This window comes from Typha latifolia, chromosome 1 (assembly GCF_019914945.1).
Source record: "Typha latifolia isolate L0001 chromosome 1, TyphaL0001v2, whole genome shotgun sequence".
NCBI lineage: Eukaryota > Viridiplantae > Streptophyta > Magnoliopsida > Poales > Typhaceae > Typha > Typha latifolia.
This window is the reverse complement of record NC_133086.1, coordinates 17,826,139-17,848,180: the sequence shown is the minus strand read 5'-3', so window position 1 is coordinate 17,848,180 and position 22,042 is coordinate 17,826,139. Positions and strand designations below refer to the sequence as shown.

The 22,042-nt window shown below is 36.9% G+C and overlaps 2 protein-coding genes and 1 long non-coding RNA gene across 8 annotated transcripts; 2 read left to right on the top strand and 1 right to left on the bottom strand.

Moving 5' to 3' along the window:
* Positions 1-253: 253 nt before the first annotated feature.
* On the bottom strand, positions 254-10,305 carry LOC140795574 (probable cyclic nucleotide-gated ion channel 6). The gene is made up of 7 exons (XM_073148247.1): positions 9,910-10,305; positions 5,689-6,265; positions 4,454-4,666; positions 3,248-3,552; positions 1,669-1,780; positions 1,308-1,544; positions 254-1,220 (listed from the first exon to the last, which is right to left on the bottom strand). The coding sequence occupies exons 1-7, from the start codon at positions 9,966-9,968 to the stop codon at positions 540-542; spliced, it is 2,184 nt and encodes a 727-aa protein (XP_073004348.1). The 5' UTR covers positions 9,969-10,305; the 3' UTR covers positions 254-539.
* A 2,644-nt stretch (positions 10,306-12,949) lies between these two features.
* LOC140780575 (uncharacterized) lies at positions 12,950-16,085 on the top strand. 6 transcript variants are annotated; one of them, XR_012107536.1, is made up of 3 exons: positions 12,950-13,019; positions 13,159-15,384; positions 15,460-16,085. It is a non-coding gene; the product is annotated as an uncharacterized lncRNA (long non-coding RNA). The 6 variants fall into 6 exon arrangements; XR_012107539.1 differs by having other exon boundaries at positions 12,956-13,711; positions 13,952-15,384; XR_012107538.1 differs by having other exon boundaries at positions 12,956-14,085; positions 14,167-15,384.
* Positions 16,086-17,588: 1,503 nt separating this feature from the next.
* Positions 17,589-21,360, top strand: LOC140787070 (sugar transport protein 7-like). The gene is made up of 4 exons (XM_073135826.1): positions 17,589-18,075; positions 19,626-19,945; positions 20,025-20,651; positions 20,730-21,360. The coding sequence occupies exons 1-4, from the start codon at positions 17,931-17,933 to the stop codon at positions 21,198-21,200; spliced, it is 1,563 nt and encodes a 520-aa protein (XP_072991927.1). The 5' UTR covers positions 17,589-17,930; the 3' UTR covers positions 21,201-21,360.
* The last annotated feature ends 682 nt before the right edge of the window (positions 21,361-22,042 follow it).

Here is a 22,042-nt window from a genome sequence, read left to right as displayed (position 1 = left end):
GGGCAGCTCAGGAACAAGATGTGGTTGACCGACTCTGACGCCGCGTCTAGAGCCGGCTGGCCAAGGTTCAGTTGGCATTCTTTCTCGCAATGACGTCCCGTCCCTCGCGTCACAGAACGGATACTTCTTATGCAACCAAACATCTAAGTAGTCTAAATTGGTATAAATTTTCTTATGCAAGTTTGAAAAATAAGCATAGTTTACTCCACAACCAAACGACGCACACACACACACACATCAACTGCTAACCATCTGTAATCCCAATATCTTTCTTTGCGTTAACTGGATAATACTAGTCAGTTTGTTTAAACACCCTCATAGCGTCCCTCAGTTCTAAAAGAATGCCATCATAATGTCGTATTAACAAGCTAGCACTACATACATACTCAGTAATGACCAACTGTCAGATTTTAACACCATGTTACATGGAGGAGCTTCTCCAACTTTCTTATACTACATGGATTTACAGAAACAGATAGGTCTGGCCACAGAACAGATGCATCTCAGTCATTCTTTGGCTGAAGTTATTGCAGACTAAATCAATCAGCATCGCCTGCAGTGAAATCAGGTTCAGGAGGCTTTTGTAATTTCAATATCTCCCTAGCACTCCTCCTATCGCGGAGTCTATGGACTCCTCGGAGGGCATTAGCAGCAAATCGAGATGCATATATGGCTGCTCCAAGGCTAGAGTGGCCACTAACACTGTGGGCATGGAGTACCTCTTCTTCCTTACGCCGGAGTTCTGCCAATTTCCTCTTGGAATAGCGTCGCCATGCTGCTTGAATAAAGGAGGCGGCCCATGTCCTCCACTGTTGCGAGTAAAAGCGGAAAGTGTGTTGAACCTGTCTACTATGAAGCCGTCTGAATTGACTAGCGACAAACTTCAGTTCATCAGCTACTAATGCAAAAGCTTCCACTTCCTTCAAAGCTTTTACTGTCCTAGTGGAAGTTGGAAAATTAGGACTAGACTTTGGATCCAGTGCCCAGGTTAGCAACTCCTCTCCACAAAAATCTCCCTCTTTCAGTAAACCTCGGTTGAAGAATCCGCTTCTGCCACCATCAGTGGTTATACTCTCCAAACAACCTCGGATGATGAAAAGCATCTCATCTACAGGATCACCTTCCCTCAGTATATAAGAATCTTCTGTGTACAGACTAGGTTTCAACCGCTCACATATTGCATCTAGCAATCGCTCATCCATGTTCTCAAACAGAGGGACCTAGAGACAAGGAAAAAGAGCATAAAGGATTATAGGACAAAACCAGAACAGTAGCCAATATAGAACATTGAAATAACTGTGGCTTACCCTCTTCACCGACTCTAAACAGAGATGGCGTTTGATGTCCCTCCTGAGGTCCTTGGGAAGGCTCTGAACCAAGCTTTCTTCATCCACTCCTCGTGTCTCCAACCATTTGTACTGTTCATACCGCCTAACTCGTTGTCTAAGCTCTGGTGGCAACAAGCGATGATGCATCCACTGCTCAGAGTCACGCTTCCTAACTCTCATCTCTTCGAGCCGTATTGTTAATGACTGAAGATAGGTCTGCAGCAATAGCACGCTGATTGTCAGACAAGAAAATGTACTAAAAGTTCCAGGGCTGCCATATCGATAATATTAAGTTGATTATATGATAATAGATGGGGAGGAAAATGAGATGGTATCCTACCTGCATGTTTCCAATAAGGAGGGCAAAGAGAATAAGACCAAGAACAGCTATTGTGATTGAAAAGATCACCTCCCCAGGATATGTAGTTGTTTGAAGGCCTTGGCCAAGTGTGCTGTTGCATAGAATACAAAAGTTATACACAATCTCTGAAGTACAGCAAGACATTGAAATCTTTTTGTCATCATGAACATTTCATTTTCTTAAAATTGTTTCTGCTGATGATAGATACTGACGCAGCTAAATGAGCATGTGCACAAAACTATAAATCATTATTCAAGAGTTTGTCCACTTGAGAACCTATTTGTAGGTGTATTCAATGGCTATCTTAGCTCTCTTCTAGAACAAATTAGTTCAGCCTTGACTTTTGAAGAGCTCGCAACCGAGGCTTCCAAATATTGCCTAAAACTTGAATTCATCTCTCTGATGGAATCTGGCATCCCTTTAATATATTCCCCATGGAAATCCGCAGAAGTTCCTGGTTTTACCCATTCTATTTTCACTAACACATGTAAAGAGCCTAGCGTTTAGTCATGTCATGACAGATTTATTCTCAGTAGCCACCTCATTTTCAACCCTCTGCTACCACTGAGAGAAGCAAACATTTCTGTCATAGAACATTCTCAAAGTGGCTGCCTTTAGTGCATTTCATTCTTTTTTTGACATGATGATAACAACCTTACAGCCACTAAAAGGGGCAAAAAAAGGCGTAATGACAAAAGTAACCTCCAAAATGAATTATGAACTGTTCAGCAAATGGTCTTAAAGACATCATTACTCCGACATAAGCCCAGAGGACTACACAAAATAGACTATAGACTCCCGAGAGTAAAAATGGTTTCTTTATGGAAGGGACGGAATAGTTTAATACATCATAGTAAATCAATTGTAACACCTCAGGAAGAATATTTGTAAATATAGATGTACACACACATAGACAATGACACACACACTCGCACACATGTGTATGTGTGTGTGCCCACGTGTGTGCATATATAGAGTCTAAAAGGCAGAGGAGGATGAGATATGCCAAGTGAACTACATCTATGAGAACTCGAGTGCTGTTTGCACCCCGCACTTCCTGGTTGATTGCAAATTATCCAGGATTCAGCTGTAGGTGGCTGTATGATTATCATGCACCAAGAAGAGGGCTGGACACAACATAGAGGTTTGGTTTGACTTCTTAGGCCCAAAACAAGAGCTCAATAAGCATGGATTACAAGTTTACGACAAATCAAGCATTGTTCATAAGCAAAGAAAAAGTAATTCAAGTGTTACTAATGTTCACAAGATTACATGGCAATCCATGATTTCCTGTGCAGGCTATCGAGTTATTTATGAGAGAGATCTCTGATTTTAAAATTCAATCATATATGGTATATTTGCTGCTCAGTAGGGTAATGCAACTTTAGGACTATCCTGAGCTGAAGGCCTGAAGATAATCACATGCATTAAAGCAGCAATCAGCAGCCATTCTTCAGGCCTTATTTTATGGGAACAGATGAAAGAATACAATAAGATATGAATTCTGAAATGGAAAGAAACATATTTATTTCTCTGTCAGTAAGAACAAAGGGATTACCTTAGGTTTTGCAGTCCCCACCAGAAGCAAAAGAAGAGTTTGGAAATAAACTTTCTGGATGCAATTATCCCAGATGTCAGGGCCTGAGCATATATACCAAAATTGAATGGCGGATTGTCACCATCCGCAGAACATTTATCATTGAGAACCTTGTGGCTGTCATTGTGCCATATGTCATAACCATCAAGATGATGATTGCCACAATACAAGTAATTGTCAACACATCCTGTATGGTTTTTACAAGCTAAATGCCAGCAATCATCTTCACGCTCAACAGACAACAAGTACCAGAAAGAGCCAACATTCTACAAAAAGATAATAGAAATAACAATAATAAAAATTAAGACAAAATATCTATATAGAGAATTGCAGATAGCGAGAGAGAGTTGAGTTACTTGCACTACGAGGATCGTAGCATCAAAAGATGCCACGTAAAGAAAAACTGACCAGGAAAAAAATGAACGATTAGACAGTACCAAAGGCCATCTACTTGATAATAATTCCATCCACTGATTAAGAAAGATGATCAACAATTCTACTATATGCAATAATCACAAATCATAGGCCTTCAAGAACACCCATATGGAATTATTATAGATATCTATAACCAATGTCCTAATATTGCTCTCTGACCTTAGAAACAAATAAAGTTTAGCTGCCCTATAGAGGTTTCTTAATGCATGCAATTCATCAATCAATGGTTCGAATGGTGAACAACTCTTTGTATCATAATGGTCAAACATATGATGTTGCTTCATGGTCAGCTAAAGCATCCACCTAGTATGATAGCATTACTCTCAACAATTCACCCTTTGTCGCTTTCATTTAATGGCTTCCGAGACTGCTGACAAGAGGATATGCCTGTTGGGAATCAGGACATGCAGTTTGTGGGTATAAAAACTATCTTACCTGTCACTATGTTAAGTTCATGAATTTAAGGAACCATTGACATGTTCCTTATTTAAGAACACAAGTTAGGATATTTAGTATGCATTATTTAGTCGAAAACAAATTGTGAACCAGAGCCAAGTGAAATTTAGTTTCCAAAAGAGAAAAAGAAACCACAGAAAAGATGCATTCTACATCATCATTTCTTATTTCTAATGCATAAAAGTTGGAAGAAATTTTATGGGAATTTTTATGGTGAGGTCTGTTCAAATAAAGATGCTGGTCACTGAATGATAGACTAGACAATGTAGTACTCACATGACCAGCTAGCATAAACCATAGCAGATAGTATGCAGCACCAGCCCAAGCAGTCTCAACAAAGACACCAGCTGTCCTTTTCAAGTCTGAAGTTAAGGGAAATATCCGGAAGAATCTTGGGAAATACTGAAGAATGATAATCAAAAGCAATGCGTTTTTTGTAGCCAATACATCTGAAGCTTCTGAACTTTGAAGAAATTTCCAAATCACAATCTGCAAATGATGATTCAAATTAAATAGAACTAAGAAAATGTAGCAGATTCAGAACAAACAAATATTAAAAGGTGATATTATGTTTGACACACAATGATTCTGAATATGCAGACTTAGTGAGAAGGTGCTATTAAATCTGACACAATAAGGTAAATGGAATGTTTAACATAATTAGCTCTCTGTCGTTTCCTTTTTATATGTTAACTGAGGTCTAAAGAAACTGCACTTAAAGAACAAAATAAGAATACTTAAGAGTTAACGTTGGTAGAACATTGCTCTTTCTTCTAGGAAGGCAAAAGTTGAAGTTACTTCAAAGTCACAAAAAGGGATGCTGGTATCTGTAAGATACTTGTATTTTTTTGGTACACAAAAACATTTCAAATAAAATCAATGTTGCGCTTGCTAATTGCTTTTAAAGCCAAAAGTGAGCATCTGAGAAGAAGACATACTTAATTCCCCTGTTCCCTGAAAGATTTTTATTTATACATATCAGTTTGATGATTCTTAATACAACTGAAAGAGAACCTTGCCCGAAGGCCAATTTAATTCATAATTTGACTCGATGCGAACAACTTTACATCTTAGGTTTACCCAAACTATTAGTTAGCTAAAGTAAGAGATCTAACTAGACCAAAATTAAGGAAATTAAACACAACCAAATCAAAATTAATGAACCAAAGCATAATTGGGTCCAGCTATGTTCAAAGAACCTCAGCTGGGTTAATTGAGCAGTTGATGCTGACATCCAGAGTGCAGAAAAACGATTTGTCATGATATAGTCGCAAACAAGAAATGAGCAGAGCGTATATTTTGCCCAACAGTCTACAGCACTCACGACAATGTCCTCATACCAATACAATGTTTTCCTTCTTCTATTGATATAGCATTTGAAGTTCAATTAGTTTGTTGGATTGCATCATAGAGCTTATAATGTAAGCCCTCAAACAAAATCTTTCCAATATAAAAGATGCCAGAATAAACGTACAAAATCAAAAATTAGTAAAAGGGAGACTTCTTCAAACCTGCGGAAGTGGTAGCACTGCAAGAAAATCCATGATGAAGAAGCTTGTCAAGTACCTCCTAGCAATCTGTGTCGGGTCAATTACAAGTTCACCTCTACCAAAAACCCGAGATGACGGAGCAATGTAGGCAGTGCGAAATTGAAAAACCATATGAACAACATAGAACAAATCAATTATTGACCGCACTATGGTTGATGCTATAGCTAGCTTCTGGTCTATCCCAATGCAATTTGATCCATTATCGACTACAGGAAGATAAAAGAAGAGTGGATCCACTGCTACAGCGAGAATACAAGATATGACGAAAAGCCTATTCATTCTTAAAAGGAATTTATCTTGTGGATCCAATATTTTCTTCTTAGAAGCCTTAAGATCTTCAGGAAAAACTGCCTCAGAAGCACCAAACGGAAGAGAAGAGCCAAGTGATCTGAGCATTGCAGAACCCCGTTTCATTCCTATCCTGAAAGGCTTTAACAAATTAACTGATCTAGAATCAGATCCCAATATGTCAAATTTGCACTTGTTCATTCGTCCCGTATCAGAAGATAAGGACAGCCTAGGACTTGACTCCTCCAACCTACAAAACAAACACATAGTAAATGTACAGCAAAATTCAGTCCCATGTTACTCTAACATCAAAAAACTTTGTAAAATTCCAACAGCATAAGATGCTCCAAGTTCCAATGAGCATAGAATTTGACACTGAAGTTCAACCAAGACAGGTCTAATTATAAAGGGAAAGTGTTTTATAAAATTGCAATTGACTTTCAACTTCCAGACATTCTGTATTTACTATTTATACATGAGAAACAAGGTGTAATAACCAGAAAGAGAAAAAAAATTTGAAGGGCACCTGCACCTCCTTCTCTCTCCCTCATCATTACACGACAAAAGGTGTGGCCGCAGGGTTCTCAGTCCACTAGGTGGGTTTCCTAGTAAAAATAAAAATTTAAAACTTACCTTTAGGAAAAAAAAACCTAACCCTATTTCTCTCTCCCCACGCTGCCATCACCCTCTTCCTCCTTCCGTTGGAGCGCGTCTTCAAATCCAACCAAAGGAGCCTCGCCGGAGCAATCAAAGACCACTCCACGACCCACCGATGAGTTCTCCCCCACATTACATATTTAATTTGGATTTAATAGAATAAATACAATGTACCTTCATTTTTAGGAGTCTGTGGCTTTGTCGGCAAAATTCGTCGACCGACAGCTTCAGGTTGTCACTTCACTAATCTGGACTTGTATGGGAGGACTCGTGCTGTTGATGCTCTTGATTGGTGTTGTTGATGTCGGGTTTCATTTTAGCTTTTGGGTTTAGATTTCAGGTCCAAATTCAAGTTGCGCAGGCAACCTAAATTCGTTATCTTAGTGGGCTGTGGGGTAGGCTACACCGATTGGGTTTGGGCCTTGGGCCCTACCTATTTAATTATATTGAGTGAGTTGTGGGCCAATCATAACTCAGCCCAACTCTTTGAGCTTGATTTAGCTCAATTTAGTAATTAAATTAGTTTTAAAATTCAGAAATCAAAGTTATGAATAGATTAAAATATATTATTTATTTATTATTAAAGGTGACGATTTTGCTTTGCACTTGGACTAGATATTTCAGTCATTTCAATTAGACTCAAATAAGTGGGTTCACTCACATAATATTCGTCTTGGTTTTTGGTATTTTACACTGTCATGTATTCTCCGTGCTTATATATAATGTTGTCTTTGTGAAATATTATCATGTTATTTCTATGCAAAATATATAATTTAGTGCATTGCTATTCTTCATGTAAATAACAATTATATTGACTGAGTAACTGATGGAAAACTTAATTTGTAATTTGTATGACTTAGAGAACAATCACAACATAGATCGCTCTGTGACTTTCTGTAGTGACTCAAGTCTACGTGAATATCTAAAACAATTCTATTTTATATCACTATAGTGACTTTATTAGTTGACTCTGATGAAGCTTAAAAACAGTCTTAAGCTATATCAAAAGACCCTTGATGGTGATGTTAATCTCTTTCAATAATTAGTGAAAGAGATAGGATACGTTTATCATATAGTGATCATAATGACCCTTAGGGGAAAGAGAGCATAGTAACACCTCTCAATGACTCTAATCAAATCACCTACCAGAAAAAAATTCAAGCATCATTTTGATGTGACTTCTAGTTGATATGGATTCACAGAGCACAGACTCAAATAAAACATATGACATTTATTTAATATTGGAAAATTCAGCATATTAAAATAATAAGCATGTTATTATTTATGATTCACACTATTATCCTTTGTGTTTAATTATTATTTTTATGAGCATACTTAGTTTTATTTGTTTACTATATATTTGAGCCCTGAAATTATTTTAAGATCATGCTTATGAATTTTGAACTTATTTAGTTTTTTAGTAGATTCCACTAACCGAATTATAGTTGTTGACCAGTAAAATCCGTCCTCTACCCCTAACATTTCAGGCATTGGTTAGCTGGCAACTGAGTGTGATGCACTGAAACTCTACCTCTACTTAGGATTTGACCTTCCACGTGCAGTTGTATTAGTTATATATGTTTCTAAAACTATTTGTTATTTTAGTTTATTTAGTGAGACATTAATAGTCATATATTCGAATTATATTATTACCTTTGGAGTTTATTATTATTGATTTAGAGTTGGTAGTTCATATTGAATTCTTATTATTATGGATAAAAAATTTTATCTATCAAGCCTTCATGTATCTTAAGTTTACTGGGGTATATGATCAGTAATAATTCCGAATTTGGGTCGTGACAGAAGTTTCTCCGCTTTGATGTTGCAATATTCCTTAATAGTCTAAGTGTTCTTCAAGATCATGTAAACCTATTAAGGTACGATAGCAATGGCCTAAATAGCAAAACAGTGAAGCAGGTTTTCTCCTGCCAGCTGGGCCTCCATATTCATGGCAACTCTACCACTGCAAACTTTCCATTGGCCAATAATCCAATTAACTGATTCACAAAGGGAAAACATCAAATATACACTCTATAGCAATGGCTTTCTCAATTTCACTGTCTCCCCTTTTAATCATATAAGTAGAACCTTGCTGGTAAAGGAAACTTATTTCTCATGGGGAGTTCTACCATAACTCATAAGAATACTTGAAGACAAAGAGAGTGTTCTTTAGAGAACATCCAAGCTTTACTGGAAGAATTAAGCAGCATAGCATTTCATTGTTGAATTCGTCAAGCTTCAAATTTAAAATGTGATGGTTCAGAAAATATAATTGATCTATTGTCAATTTTATTTGGAAGGACTGCAGGAAAAAAAATCAAATTTGCCTAGGAAGAACCATAGAAACATATGAAAGATAAATGGGACAAGGAAAGAAGTTAAGGAGATGTGATAATTATCTTTTATTTATATTTCAGACAGCATATGCCAAATTTTCTAAAAGCTTTGAGATAATGAAACAGGGATGAGACAAATTGGAAGAGGGTAAGGCTAGGTTGTAAAAGCAGTATCTCTGCGTTATAGCTTTATAGGGGGAGCATCTTGCACTTCCCAAAGCCCACATCGATAAAAGCCCCATGCAATTGGATGCCTTTATCTTGTTTTCTGAAAGGCTCCTTCTGCTGATGAAACAAGGATGAGGGGGGAAATGAAGAATATATAGGGCTCAGTTTGCTTGGAACCAAAAGTAACTGGAATAACTATTTTTATCCTTAGGAAAACTAGTGCAAGTTTCACTTGCTTGCCTAATGCAAGGGTAAGAGTAATGAAAACAAAGATGATTGAAACCATTATAATTCATTCATTTTAGTGAAACATAGTGCCACTAGTGGAACCACTTACTGAAAACAAAGGATAATTAACTTTTCAAAACACCTTTCCATATTAGAACAAAAGATAACCTATTTGGCAGAATAAACCTGACCGCTCCACTTAACTTCCAGTTGTACGTAATTGCAGAAGACGTATAGTTCCCTCGACATATATCTCATATAATATAAATGTTTTCTGTAAACCTGAACTAAAATATTTAAATAAATCAAACTGTAACGAAAGCAATAGAATGAAAGATCTATCGCAATGTTGACACATTCATGTGACCAGTGCACTATATCGATTATGCACAGCAATCTCTTTAAGAAAGAGAACCAAATAAAAAACGAAATTTAGATAAATTCTACAAAAAGATATGTATAAATCAGTAACAAAAAGTTCGGGAGATATAGATTAACAACAAACCTGACAAACTTCTCTCTCTGCCCGTCCATATACTGTGCTCTATAACCACAATCAAACATCTTGTACCACCTACAGATCACCACGGCCGAGAACTGCAGATTGGATCCGAAGACGGTCAAGAAATCGAGATCGGGGACTTAGGTTTTGATCCTCTCGAGCTCTTTGACATCAAATCCAAAGGAAAGATAAAGGATTAAGACAACGGAGGGGAGTAAATGGTACGGAGGGATTCGGCGCCAGAGATGGTGGTGGTGGTGGTCTCGATCGGATGATGGGAGATGGAGGAGGGGAGCGAGAGTCGTAATGGGAAGTTCCTCCTGTGATTTCCTGAATGGTAGAAGCCGAGTCTTTTAGCTGGTAAATGGAAGATTTGGACAGCGTCTTAACTTTTACATTACTGGGGCTGCCAAAACCCCGGTAATGTAATAAGCTGTTTCACAGCTCATTTTCTCAACCAAAAAAAAAAAAAATATATATATATATATATATATATATCCTTTCACTGTGAGTAAACAACAATAAGTGGTACCGATCCAAAAAAAAAATGGTATTATTCAAGAAAAACAAAACAAAAGAACCGGTGCTAAGAAGTTCGAGTTTTTGACTAATTTAAGTCTATCTCAAATTATCTTTTAGGAGTTTATTATATTTTAAATTTTAGTTTTAATTATATATTTAAAATTTTAGTTTTAATTTTAATTATAAATTTTCGTTTTAATTATATTTACCATTATGTTCTTTAATCCGGTATTATTTTGCCCAAAACCGTATGAAATATTTTTTTAGACTTTTAAAAAGTTACAATTAAATCAATCTGTTAGTCTTCCATGAGTTAGAACTCACATGTCAAACATACGAACAATATGTTATTTTAATACGGACTAAATTACTAAAATAAAGGTAAAAAAATAATTTTGAATAATTTTGCCCTTATCTTCTTCCTTGTGCTCAACTACAAAAAAAAAAAAAAAACCTTCCCCTCTTCTTTTGAAAGCTATCTCCTTTCTTAAGCTATAAATTTCTTCTTTTTATTTCTCGTCATTTCTCAACATGACTTCTAGCACAAGCAACACGGCAACACCAAAAACATTATATCTCTCTGCATCTTCGTCACATGATTTTCTCCGATACGTGAGACCTTTAAAATTGAGAGGGAATAGTTCAGATGAAAGTGAAAAAAGTGAAGCAGGTAAGGTAGATAGGTAATTTTAAGTTGTCAGCTAATAAAACCTAATATTTTTCTCTAACAACATACGGACAGTAATGTAAGTTTAGATTATCTGTTAACGATGTCTAAGGGGTTATAGCTTTTCAAAAGTATACGAGGTATTTGTATGCTTTTATAGTATAGGGCAAAGTAATACCGATCAAAATATAGACGAGCAAAATATAGTTAAGCATAAAATTATATACGAAACTATATGTGTTTTAAAATCGCTATCACAATTAGTAAATTTTAAGCATAAATTGTTGACCAGGTCATCAACTTATATTAAAATTTTAGAATTATTCAAAAGTTGTCAAAGTCTGAAAATAAAATAAAATACTTTTCCAGTTCAACAATTTTCATATAAATCATTAATTGAAAAGGCGATTTATATGAGAAAAAAAGTTTGTCAAGACTTCTCAAAATTTCTAAGTGACTTTTAAATCTTCATAAGTAGATAGTCGGTAAAAAAGCTCAAGAAGTTTCAGTTTTGTCCTCTGAAATTTTTCAGGATCCTCTTGCAATTAACCACAAAGGCTTTGAATATATATATATATTTTTCTCTATGTAAAAAGTACACATGGCTTAGGATGCGGAGGGAAATGAGTGCAGATTTAGTTCACAGTGTGGCAATAAAATAATATAGTGCATCTAAAGGTTTCAATCAGCCAAGTAGAGAATACACATAGGCTATATAATTTAAGCAAATATAATGAGAGTCTTTGGATGTGTGAATTATTAGGGTAATTAATTTAAGCGCATACAACAATGCACCAGTATTAATTTGTATAGCGACCCCACACCATGGTCCATTATCAAATCCAATGGAATTGGGATTGAGTGAGGATTATTCTATACTGCTCAGCAATACATTATCTATCAATCAAACTCTAATTTTCTATCCTATATAATTTTCAATTTGTAGTATAATTTAAATCTAATCGCTATAATAGCCAGTTTTCACACCGGGTACTAGTTTCTTGGTATCAGTTTTAAAACCACGTAATATAAAGAAATGATATATTAGTTAAGAAGATTTAATTATGTGTGCTTAATTTTTGAGTTACACGTTGTTTTTTATTCCGTTAAGATTTCTCTCTCTTAGATATAATTATGATAGATGTGATTATGCCTTAATTATAGAAATATATTTTAATATTAAACTATTTAAATTTGATTATTTAGAGAGACTTCAATTTAAATATGATTCTCTATCTCTATCTATTATTAAATTTAATTTAAATTAATCTTAAACTAACAAGAGATATATGTAAATAATAAAACATAATCAAAATAAATAAAATTTAATTAAACTTTATCAAGTTAATTATAAAAAAATATCAGTACTCTTATTATGATATATATACATTATTCCTAACTAAGAATATATATATATATATATATATATATATATATACTTAATGAATTATAAAAATAATATAATTATTAATAAATACTAATATATTTAAAAAATAATAATTATCTATTGAAACGGTGATATCTTTTAAATTTATCATATTCATATTATACCTTTAAAAATTTTAACAGATATATTTTTACCCAATCGATTGATAAACAATTACCTAGAAAGAATACTCTTATGCAGCCTAGATTTTATGCGGTGGGGTTTGATTGTCCGGCATATCGCAACAAATGACTTTTAAAAAATTTGTATTAATACATGCAGAAATTCTACTGAAGAGTTGGAATATATTGGCCGGACTTGTCTCTTATTGGATAGCCAAGACTAGAACGCGACCCGTTTCACCTCGATCCGAAAAGCACCCGCATATATATATATATATATATATATATATATATATATATTCCAGTGTTAGGGTTCTCCGCTCAGTCGAGTTGTCCCTCGGAAATCTTCTTTCGATGGGTTGCCATCGCTAATTTGGTGATTGGTTTGTCCTTTTCTCGATATTTCTTGCTAATTTTGATGGTAGTTGATTCATTGTCTGTTGGTTGTTAATGTCGTTAGTTGCAATCTTCTATTGTTGATACCTTGCTGACTGTTTTATTTCCTGATCTATTAGATTGCTCAAGAAGTCAAACTGTACCGAAAGTATTTTAGGTGTAGGGCTTCGGTTAGCTTCATTACATCTTGATTGAGCTTTTGGGGAATGTAGATCTTTGCTGGAGCAAAACTTTTTTGCCTTTTCTACATGTGAATCTTTAATTGTTGTACTTGGAAATGCTGTATGTCTTACGATTTTTATAAAAAAAGTTCGAGCTCCTACCGATGATATCAGAAGAAGGTATGTAGGTAAAAAGAGATATGGCACATTATCCCAGTGATGAAAAGTTTAGTAATCTGAACTAGCATTTCAAATCCTTGAATGATTGGTGCTCCCTCGTTAATTATGTTGCTGAGGTTGAGGAACCAAGATTTCTTGACTTGTGGATATCAGGCATTCTGAGGGATATGTATTAATCTTATCTTGCTTAAATATACACTACCGGGATAAGGTTTTAAATCATTTTCCATTAGTTGGACCCTTGAGTATTAGTATCTTAGTAAGTAATCTTAACTCCATTTGCCATTACTGTCAGATTTGTCAATGCCAGGCCTGCTGAAGCTGTTGAGATGTAAGAATTTGGTTTGTTATTTTATTTTTGTGCTTAACTGCTCATCATTTTATCATTCATAATACAGACATATCTGATAATTTACGGAGAAATGATGAATACAGAAGAAAGGGAAAAAGAATAAAGAAAAGAGAGAAAGATTAGGGAAGACATCTTTACTTTAATTGAATGAGAGAGACAGAGAGGATTAGTATAGAATCCAAATTTTTTACTAACTGTACAGTTTACCATGAAAATCAGGTGATCCAAGAAACTATGCGGGCATTTGATGAATACATCAGTAAACTGCACGCTAGTAGGACCCATGCAGCTGTTTAGCCTATGACAGAAGCTGTTTACTATGCAGAGTCTAATCAGGGAAAATCAAAATTTTGGCAAGTTATTTGGATAGCTTTAGTTTGGCCTAGATTTGATTTCTACAGTTGCTAATTGTGCTAGTTGAATCTTCATCACAGATTCCAGGCATACCTAGGTTTGAAATGCCGGGCGCATGATAACTCAATATCGGAAATTGTGAACTTATTCAGAATATACTCTTACGCACTACAGCTTCAACATGAAGTCGTACAAATTTTATTTGATTCTACTACAGTTAGTGGTTTGTGGTTTAATGATCTATCCATTATTGACTTCCTTCTACCTAAGGAAAGTTGGAAGGTGATATTTTGGTTTTCCATTCATTCCCTTTTAGGATAGTCAAATGGTGTGTTAATCGATTCATTTTTACTTCTTCCTTTGTAAAGTGCTTAACTTAGAAGGGAAGGATCTTTGCATCTTCAGAAGAAAATGCATGATGGTCATCATAGTAAGATTCAAATCCTGAAAGAACTGCTAAACCATGAAGATGAATCAGTTGAGAATTTGCCAATGATGTTTTAGTTGGGATCAATCTGTGTACAAGGTCATTGTTAATCATGTAAGGTGGCAGCAATCTGTTGGGTTCTGCCGTGAAGCTGCAAGAAATTCCAGCCTAAAATGGCTTGCATTGGTATGTTTTATGTTGCTTTCTGCCTGGTATACTAACAGTTTTATATTGTATTACAGAATTCTTCACACTGGGGTTGATAATTTTGATTGCTTGGCTTAGATAACATAGTATATAACCTCTGTTAGCTCATGCCTTGTGAAGAAATAATGATCTCTTGATTTGTAGAACACTGAATAGTCTTGTTGTTTTGCCGATCTATTGCATCCATGCGGCTTGTTCTGATTCACGATACAGACAACTTGGCTAATTAGGTGATTGTAGAAAGGTTTAGAGGTGAGTACCATTCATTATCTATTGGTAGGTTACTATTCCACAAACTGGAATCATACTACTTGAGACCAAAATTTTACTTTCCTTATCATTCTTTTGATCTACAAGGGCATTTATTAGTACATATATAGGAATCACATTTTTTAATATTAGGTATGATCCTTGCTCATGAACCGACTCCAAATGACTAATGTTTGCAGAATTCCAAGTAAAGACCTCCAGATGACATAAATGGTTTTACTCAAAGAGGCATTCTTGAATAGTACAGCTGGAGACATTAAATAGGTTTCCTTCAAAGTATTTATTTCTCATATTGGTTGCAGGCTTGCAGCAGTTACTTTTCCTTTTGCTTGCACTCGTGCTTACCATTTTTTTTCCTGAGAGCAGTGCACACATTTAATTTGTCAGGATTAAGGTAAACCTTTTTTGTCCATAGTCCTGGTGAATATAATTCTTTTCTTCAAGTTGTGACCTACTTTGTGATGTTCAGCTTTTAGACTTCCAGAAGAATTCAGATGTCATTAATGAGAGACCAATGGAGAGCAGTTTATGGGTGTGGCTGATTGGTTTCGTCAGTATTTTTAATCTAGTAAATGAATGCTGATTGGAGCAATTATTAGTGGCCAAAGATTTATGTGAACTCAAAGTGATGCAAGAGCAGAACCACTTATTTTCCATCGAGGCTTATCCTAACCTTGACTGCGGCTCAGCTATCATTGTATTTATCATATTCCAAGTAGAAACTGAGGTGTTGACTAAGCCTTCCAGGCCTCGCTGGAGCAGCCTCGAATCAGCTATTACTTATGGCATGTTGGCTTTGATCTGTCCATGTCAGACTTTTTGGCTTTTTGATGGAACACGAGGGCCCGTTTGGTTTGAGTTCAGGACAAGATATTACGAGTCAATGTAGCCAATCAGTCAGTATGAAAAGAAAAGCAATGCGCTGAGATTCTCCATGTTGCTTCTCTGTTCTCTGATGTGGAAGAGTCGTGCAACATTCATTTTATTCTATCACTTGTATGCAAGAATAATAAGAACAAAGGGCTTCTATCTTTGTTTAATATGTACTTCAAGCTGACAATACTAGAGTTCGGAGGCCACTATTTTCACTAAAAATCTTAAGCTGGTAATATCTATTTCAAACTTGGCATGAGTCTGAATTGGGTCGGTGGCGTTGGACAAGAGTATGGATGTAGAGATCGAGCTTGGATGGATGTCCCGAGATCATGGTGTAGTTAGCTGCATCACGAGATCATATGGGTCCATTCCGAGCCGGACAACTTGGCCCCACCAAAGAAGTTAAAAGTGCTCCAAGGACTCCTAAAAAGAGATTTCTGATGGCTTATTCTTGAATCTGACATGCCCCTAAAGAAATCGCCCTTCCTTTCGCAATAATGAAGACCAGGACATAACAAATGAGATGACCCATTAATATTTGGTTTGAAGCTAAGCTCCATTAGTTTTATATTTTAGTTTTAATTTTTTAGAAAGTAAATTTGATTAGATATAAAAAAAGAAGATAAAAAGATGTTTAGTTATTGAATCAGTTCAAAAAAGATTTTTAAACTCAGAGTAAATGAGGTCTAGAGTATTTTCATGACAATTTGAGGTGGATGATTAGTCCATCATCCCATTAGTTGGAGCTTGGAAATAATAATAGAGACGCTTAAGGCCTCTGTTCAGATTAGCATCACTTGTCGAGCAAAAAGCTTATTAATAGTTACAAGTTAAAATCCTAGTAACTTAGCAAATGAAAAATACGTGAATATTCTTTCATTAATACTCAAGTCAAAAATTTTAATTGGCCAGTTCGATTTGAGGGGTATTCATAAAAAAATTGTTTTAGGGGGGGAGGGTGTAGTAGGGAACACATGAAAAAAATATGGAAGAGTATTTATGCAAAAAAAAAAATCTATAAGAGAAGCCTATATTAATGCCCATTACCCACCACAGGATACATTACTCTCCGCACATCTGTCCACGCTATTCAAAGCTGACGCATGCTGGAGACTAACACGACAAGAGGACGCCAACCACCCATACTTTGGAGAGCCTTATTCTGAAGTAATCTCCATTCTTTGTGGTAAACCCACCCCCTGTGATTAGATCTTGGAGATAGAATCAAAACCGAACGAACTCTTCTCCCAAACCTCCCCGGCTCCAAAAGTGATCCGCAGAAGAATGCGGAGTGATTGACCAAACTAGCCCTATTTTAATTTTTTTTTTCACCAAAACATATTTTAACTATTATAAAAAATAATTTATTTTACTGTAATCCTAACTAAAATGCTGAATTCATAAAAGTTTTATATTTTTACAGAATCGTTTATCAGTTCGGCATTTTTATATAACGCTAAAATATTAAATATTTTAACATTTTATTTGCAGAAATTCATTTAAGTCAGTGTTTCGGTAGTTTAAGTTAAAATTTTATTTTTATAAACAAATGCTTATTTTAGTAGTGTTTTTTTTTTAATTTAGAGGTAAAACATTTATAAATTCAAGGTATCTCATATAGTTATAGTAAAATAGACCGTTTTTAATAATAAGTTTGAGTACAGTGTGTATTGGTAAATAAAGTTTTAGTTCGAGGCTAGTTTGGTTAAAAACTCGAAGAATGTGGAATACAAAAGCTTGTGAGAGAGTAAGCGCCGGGGAGTTCCAGGTAATTATTGGTCGATATGCCATGCCGTCGTGGGTGTGGACAGCGACATCGCGTCGCCTATTCGCGTGTTACTTAACGCACGCTCCTCGTGGAGATGTCCGAGCTAGAGAGAGTTTATCCCAACGCGGGGTTAGTTGGGTCAACCGAGAATAATTTATCTCGTCGATCTATTTATTTTATCCAGTTCCCTACTTCCACTAGTGAATATAAACTCCGGTACTAGATAGAAGGGGGGGCGGGATTGAGATTTGGATTTGGGAATTTGGGCGGAGGAGAGAGAGAGAGAGAGAGAGGAGATGGCCGGAGGAGGAGTAGCGCCATTAGGGGTGGCAAAGGAGAGGGCGGCGGATTATAAGGGGAGGGCGACGCCGTTCGTGGTTATGGCTTGCGTCGTCGCCGCGATAGGAGGCTCCATCTTCGGCTACGATATCGGTATCTCGGGTATGTCTTTCTCCTCATCTCTCGTTTAATTCTACCCCCTTTTTTTCCTTTAATTAAATAGTAGTAGTAGTTAAATCTTGCATTTTATCAAGGCCTTCTATATTTACTCTCTAACACCTCTTCAAAAGATCAGTTTTGTCATTTTGGGAAAAAATTGCTGCCTCAGTAGATCTCTTCCCTTTGTTTATGAACCACCTACCAATGTAGAGATTATTTTTTGCCTAGATTTCATAAGAGAGAATAGGGTTCGAACGCGGTCATAGTCATGGCTTCCATGTGCGATATTAGCTGGGTTTCTCTTCCGCTAACACTACACAGATCTTTAATATCGTAGTTTAATTTGACATTTTCTTTTTCTTTTCTTTTCTCAAAGTTTGGTCCGGGAGGCCCAATTGACAATTAGTGTTGCACTCTCTCTCTCTCTCTCAGAAAAAAGAGAGAATAAATTAGCGTTACTAGTCAATGGCAGCCATGAAGAAAAATATGTCCTCTCTTTCCGTAGTATTGGATTTAGGAGTATGTGGCCCACTTATAAAGAAATAACCATTTGTGCAGTCCAATAGTCTATTGGGTTCGAGACTACTATAAAGAATAAAATATAACTTGTTACTAGTGTTGGTATTCAGCTTGCCAAGGTTTTATATGGCGTTAATTTAAGGCATAACTACCTTTGATGCTAATGATTCTTACAACAATCTAAGGGAGTTTTGACTAACATAGGTGTCTACACTAAATATTATATACAAATATATGATCTACAGATTTATTTACGTAGATAATTTTTAGTTCATGTGGATTCCATGTAGATACATTAAAGAGAAATCTCGTTCGGAAATAACGATTCAGTTCAATAAAAATAAGCAATCTTTGATACGCATAATAAATTAGAGACGTAATATAAATTTTTATTCATTGAGCAAATTTTCTTTGCTAAGAGTTGTTTTTTATCTGTATAACAGATTTATATTAAATGAAAATACTTACTCAGATAACGATTTTTTTAAGACTTGTATGCATCATCTTACGTGCATTCATGTGGACTAAAACTCAGATAGTGAGGTAAATAAATCTGAAACTCACTTACCTGAGTAATACCTTTTGTTTGCATACCTACGTCCATCCAATCTAAGGAATCTAGTAATCTAATTAATCGATGGAGGTCATTTGCATCATTGGCTCGGTTCGCATTTTGAGGAAGATGACATAAAAAGGTCAACTTCTGAACAAGTATGTTGAAAGCTCTGCACTTAAGTGCCAATTAAAAAGAGAATGATCACTACACTTAATCGCCAGTAGTTTGCCTACAGGATATGCATATACCTCTCGTGTCTCACAAGTATCGCTCGAAACTTTCTATTCCCATGCAAATTCGCGACATGAGGGAAAAAAAAAAAACCATACTGACCAATTTCATCAGATTAATGCATGCAATCTCCTGGTGTGGCATATTAAAAGTTTGCTCTCACGGATGCATCTCATGTCTTTTATCTCTCCTCCTCCGACCTTAGCTCATATGTAAACTTGCAACTTTATATAATGTGACACCACAGGGGGAGTGACGTCCATGGATCCATTCCTAAAGAAGTTCTTCCCGGTGGTCTACCGGAAGAAGAACTCCGGCACTCAGAACAACTACTGCAAGTATGACAACCAGGGTCTGGCAGCATTCACTTCCTCCCTCTACCTCGCCGGCCTCGTCGCAACTCTCTGGGCCTCTCCGGTGACCAGGAAGTACGGCCGCCGTGTCAGCATCATCTGCGGTGGGATTAGCTTCCTCGTCGGAGCTGGCCTTAACGCTGGCGCTGTTAACCTCACCATGTTGATCTTGGGCCGTATCATGCTCGGAGTTGGCATAGGTTTTGGTAATCAGGTAAATTGTAGGGCGACTTGAACTGTCTAGAGAATGGTAATTTTAATCTTTTATATATTTAACTGAACTACGTATGAAGGCTGTTCCTCTCTACCTCTCGGAGATGGCTCCGGCCCACCTCCGCGGCGCCCTGAACATGATGTTCCAGCTCGCCACCACCCTCGGCATCTTCATCGCCAACATGATCAACTACGGTACCGAGAAGATCAATCCGTGGGGCTGGCGCCTCTCCCTTGGCCTCGCCGCTTTCCCTGCCTTCCTGATGACCGTCGGCGGCTTCCTCCTCCCCGAGACGCCCAACAGCCTTATCGAGCAAGGGCACGTCGACGAAGGCCGGCGCGTCCTGGAAAAGATCAGGGGCACCACGGACGTCGAAGCCGAGTTCCAAGACATGATCGAAGCAAGCGAGTTAGCCAACTCCATAGAGCATCCGTTTAGGAACATTCTGGAGCCGAGGAATCGGCCGCAGCTGGTGATGGCGGTGTTCATGCCAACGTTTCAGATACTGACCGGGATCAACTCGATACTCTTCTACGCGCCGGTGTTGTTCCAGAGCATGGGGTTCGGGGGGAACGCGTCGCTCTACTCGTCGGTGTTCACCGGGGCGGTGCTCGCTCTCTCGACACTCATTTCGATCGCGACCGTCGATAAGTTGGGGAGGAGAAAGCTGCTCATTAGCGGGGGAATTCAGATGATCGTATGCCAGGTAAAAGCATACAATGTTGCAACGCTCTGATAGTATGTTAGATAACCGATTGACGTAAAATTAAGCTCTTCGATACAGGTGATAGTGGCCATCATATTAGGTGTTAAATTCGGCAACGACAAGCAGCTCTCCAAGGAGTTCTCCATCATCGTGGTAGTGGTCATCTGCCTCTTCGTCAACGCCTTTGGGTGGTCGTGGGGTCCGCTCGGGTGGACCGTGCCGAGCGAGATCTTCCCGTTGGAGACGCGTTCCGCAGGGCAAAGCATCACGGTGGCAGTCAACCTCTTCTTCACCTTCGTGATCGCGCAGGCGTTCCTCTTCCTCCTCTGCCACCTCAAGTTCGGCATCTTCCTCTTCTTCGCCGGGTGGATCACCGTCATGACCGTGTTCGTCTACGTCTTCTTGCCGGAGACGAAGGGGGTGCCCATCGAGGAGATGGTGCTGCTCTGGAGGAAGCATTGGTTCTGGAAGAGGGTGATGCCGCCTATTGCGTTGGAAGATGGTGATGGGATGCAGATGCAACACTCTGATACCAGGGAGTACAAGTAATACGACCAATGCCATTTGGAGGGGTTTTCGATTACAAATTTACTTACTCGTGCACTATTTATGTATAAATACGTACGGTGTGTTCTGTAGCTTCTTCTTCTTGTTCTCGTGCACAATTTTTAATCTGGTCAAAAGTCAAACTACTGACCAATCTAAACTACGATGCCTCCAAATATCCTACACAATATTTTTCAAATCTAAAACATTAATATTAGGCTAAAATATCTATCACTCACTTTCATATGATGTCTCAAAGTCAAGAGAAGGATGCCTCTTTTAATTTCACAGCATATGACACAGAGCCATTCCACTATAAATTCCCACCAACCTTTCGTTATCAGGAGTTGCATCAGGAATTTTCTTGGCAGTTGGCGTGAATTCCTACTGTAAAGCTCCTTCCTTTTTCGTCAATTTCTTCTTAAGTTAGCATAGATGCGGATGATTTTATCCGATGAGGTAAATCATTCCAGGATTATGCTGCCAGAGAGCTGGCTTATATTTGCCATGACTTAATTTTGGAGTTCCGATTAATATTAAAACAATTTATCAAATAATAATGACTAAATTATAATATATTTTTTATAAAGTAAGTAATTGTATGAAATTCCGTAAGTAAATCGCGCAGAGAAAACTATTTAGGATGTCGCTTTGCTTCTATTAGTTTGTCATAACTTAATAGATATAACATATTACTATATATATTGTTGTCTCAGAAAACATCTAATATAGCAATTTATCTAGCTAACTTAGCATTTGAATGACAATAATTGTAATGCTTATTAAATAATATAAAAATTACAGCAAAGTAATCTATGTTATCAGGATAGTAGAGTATTTAATAC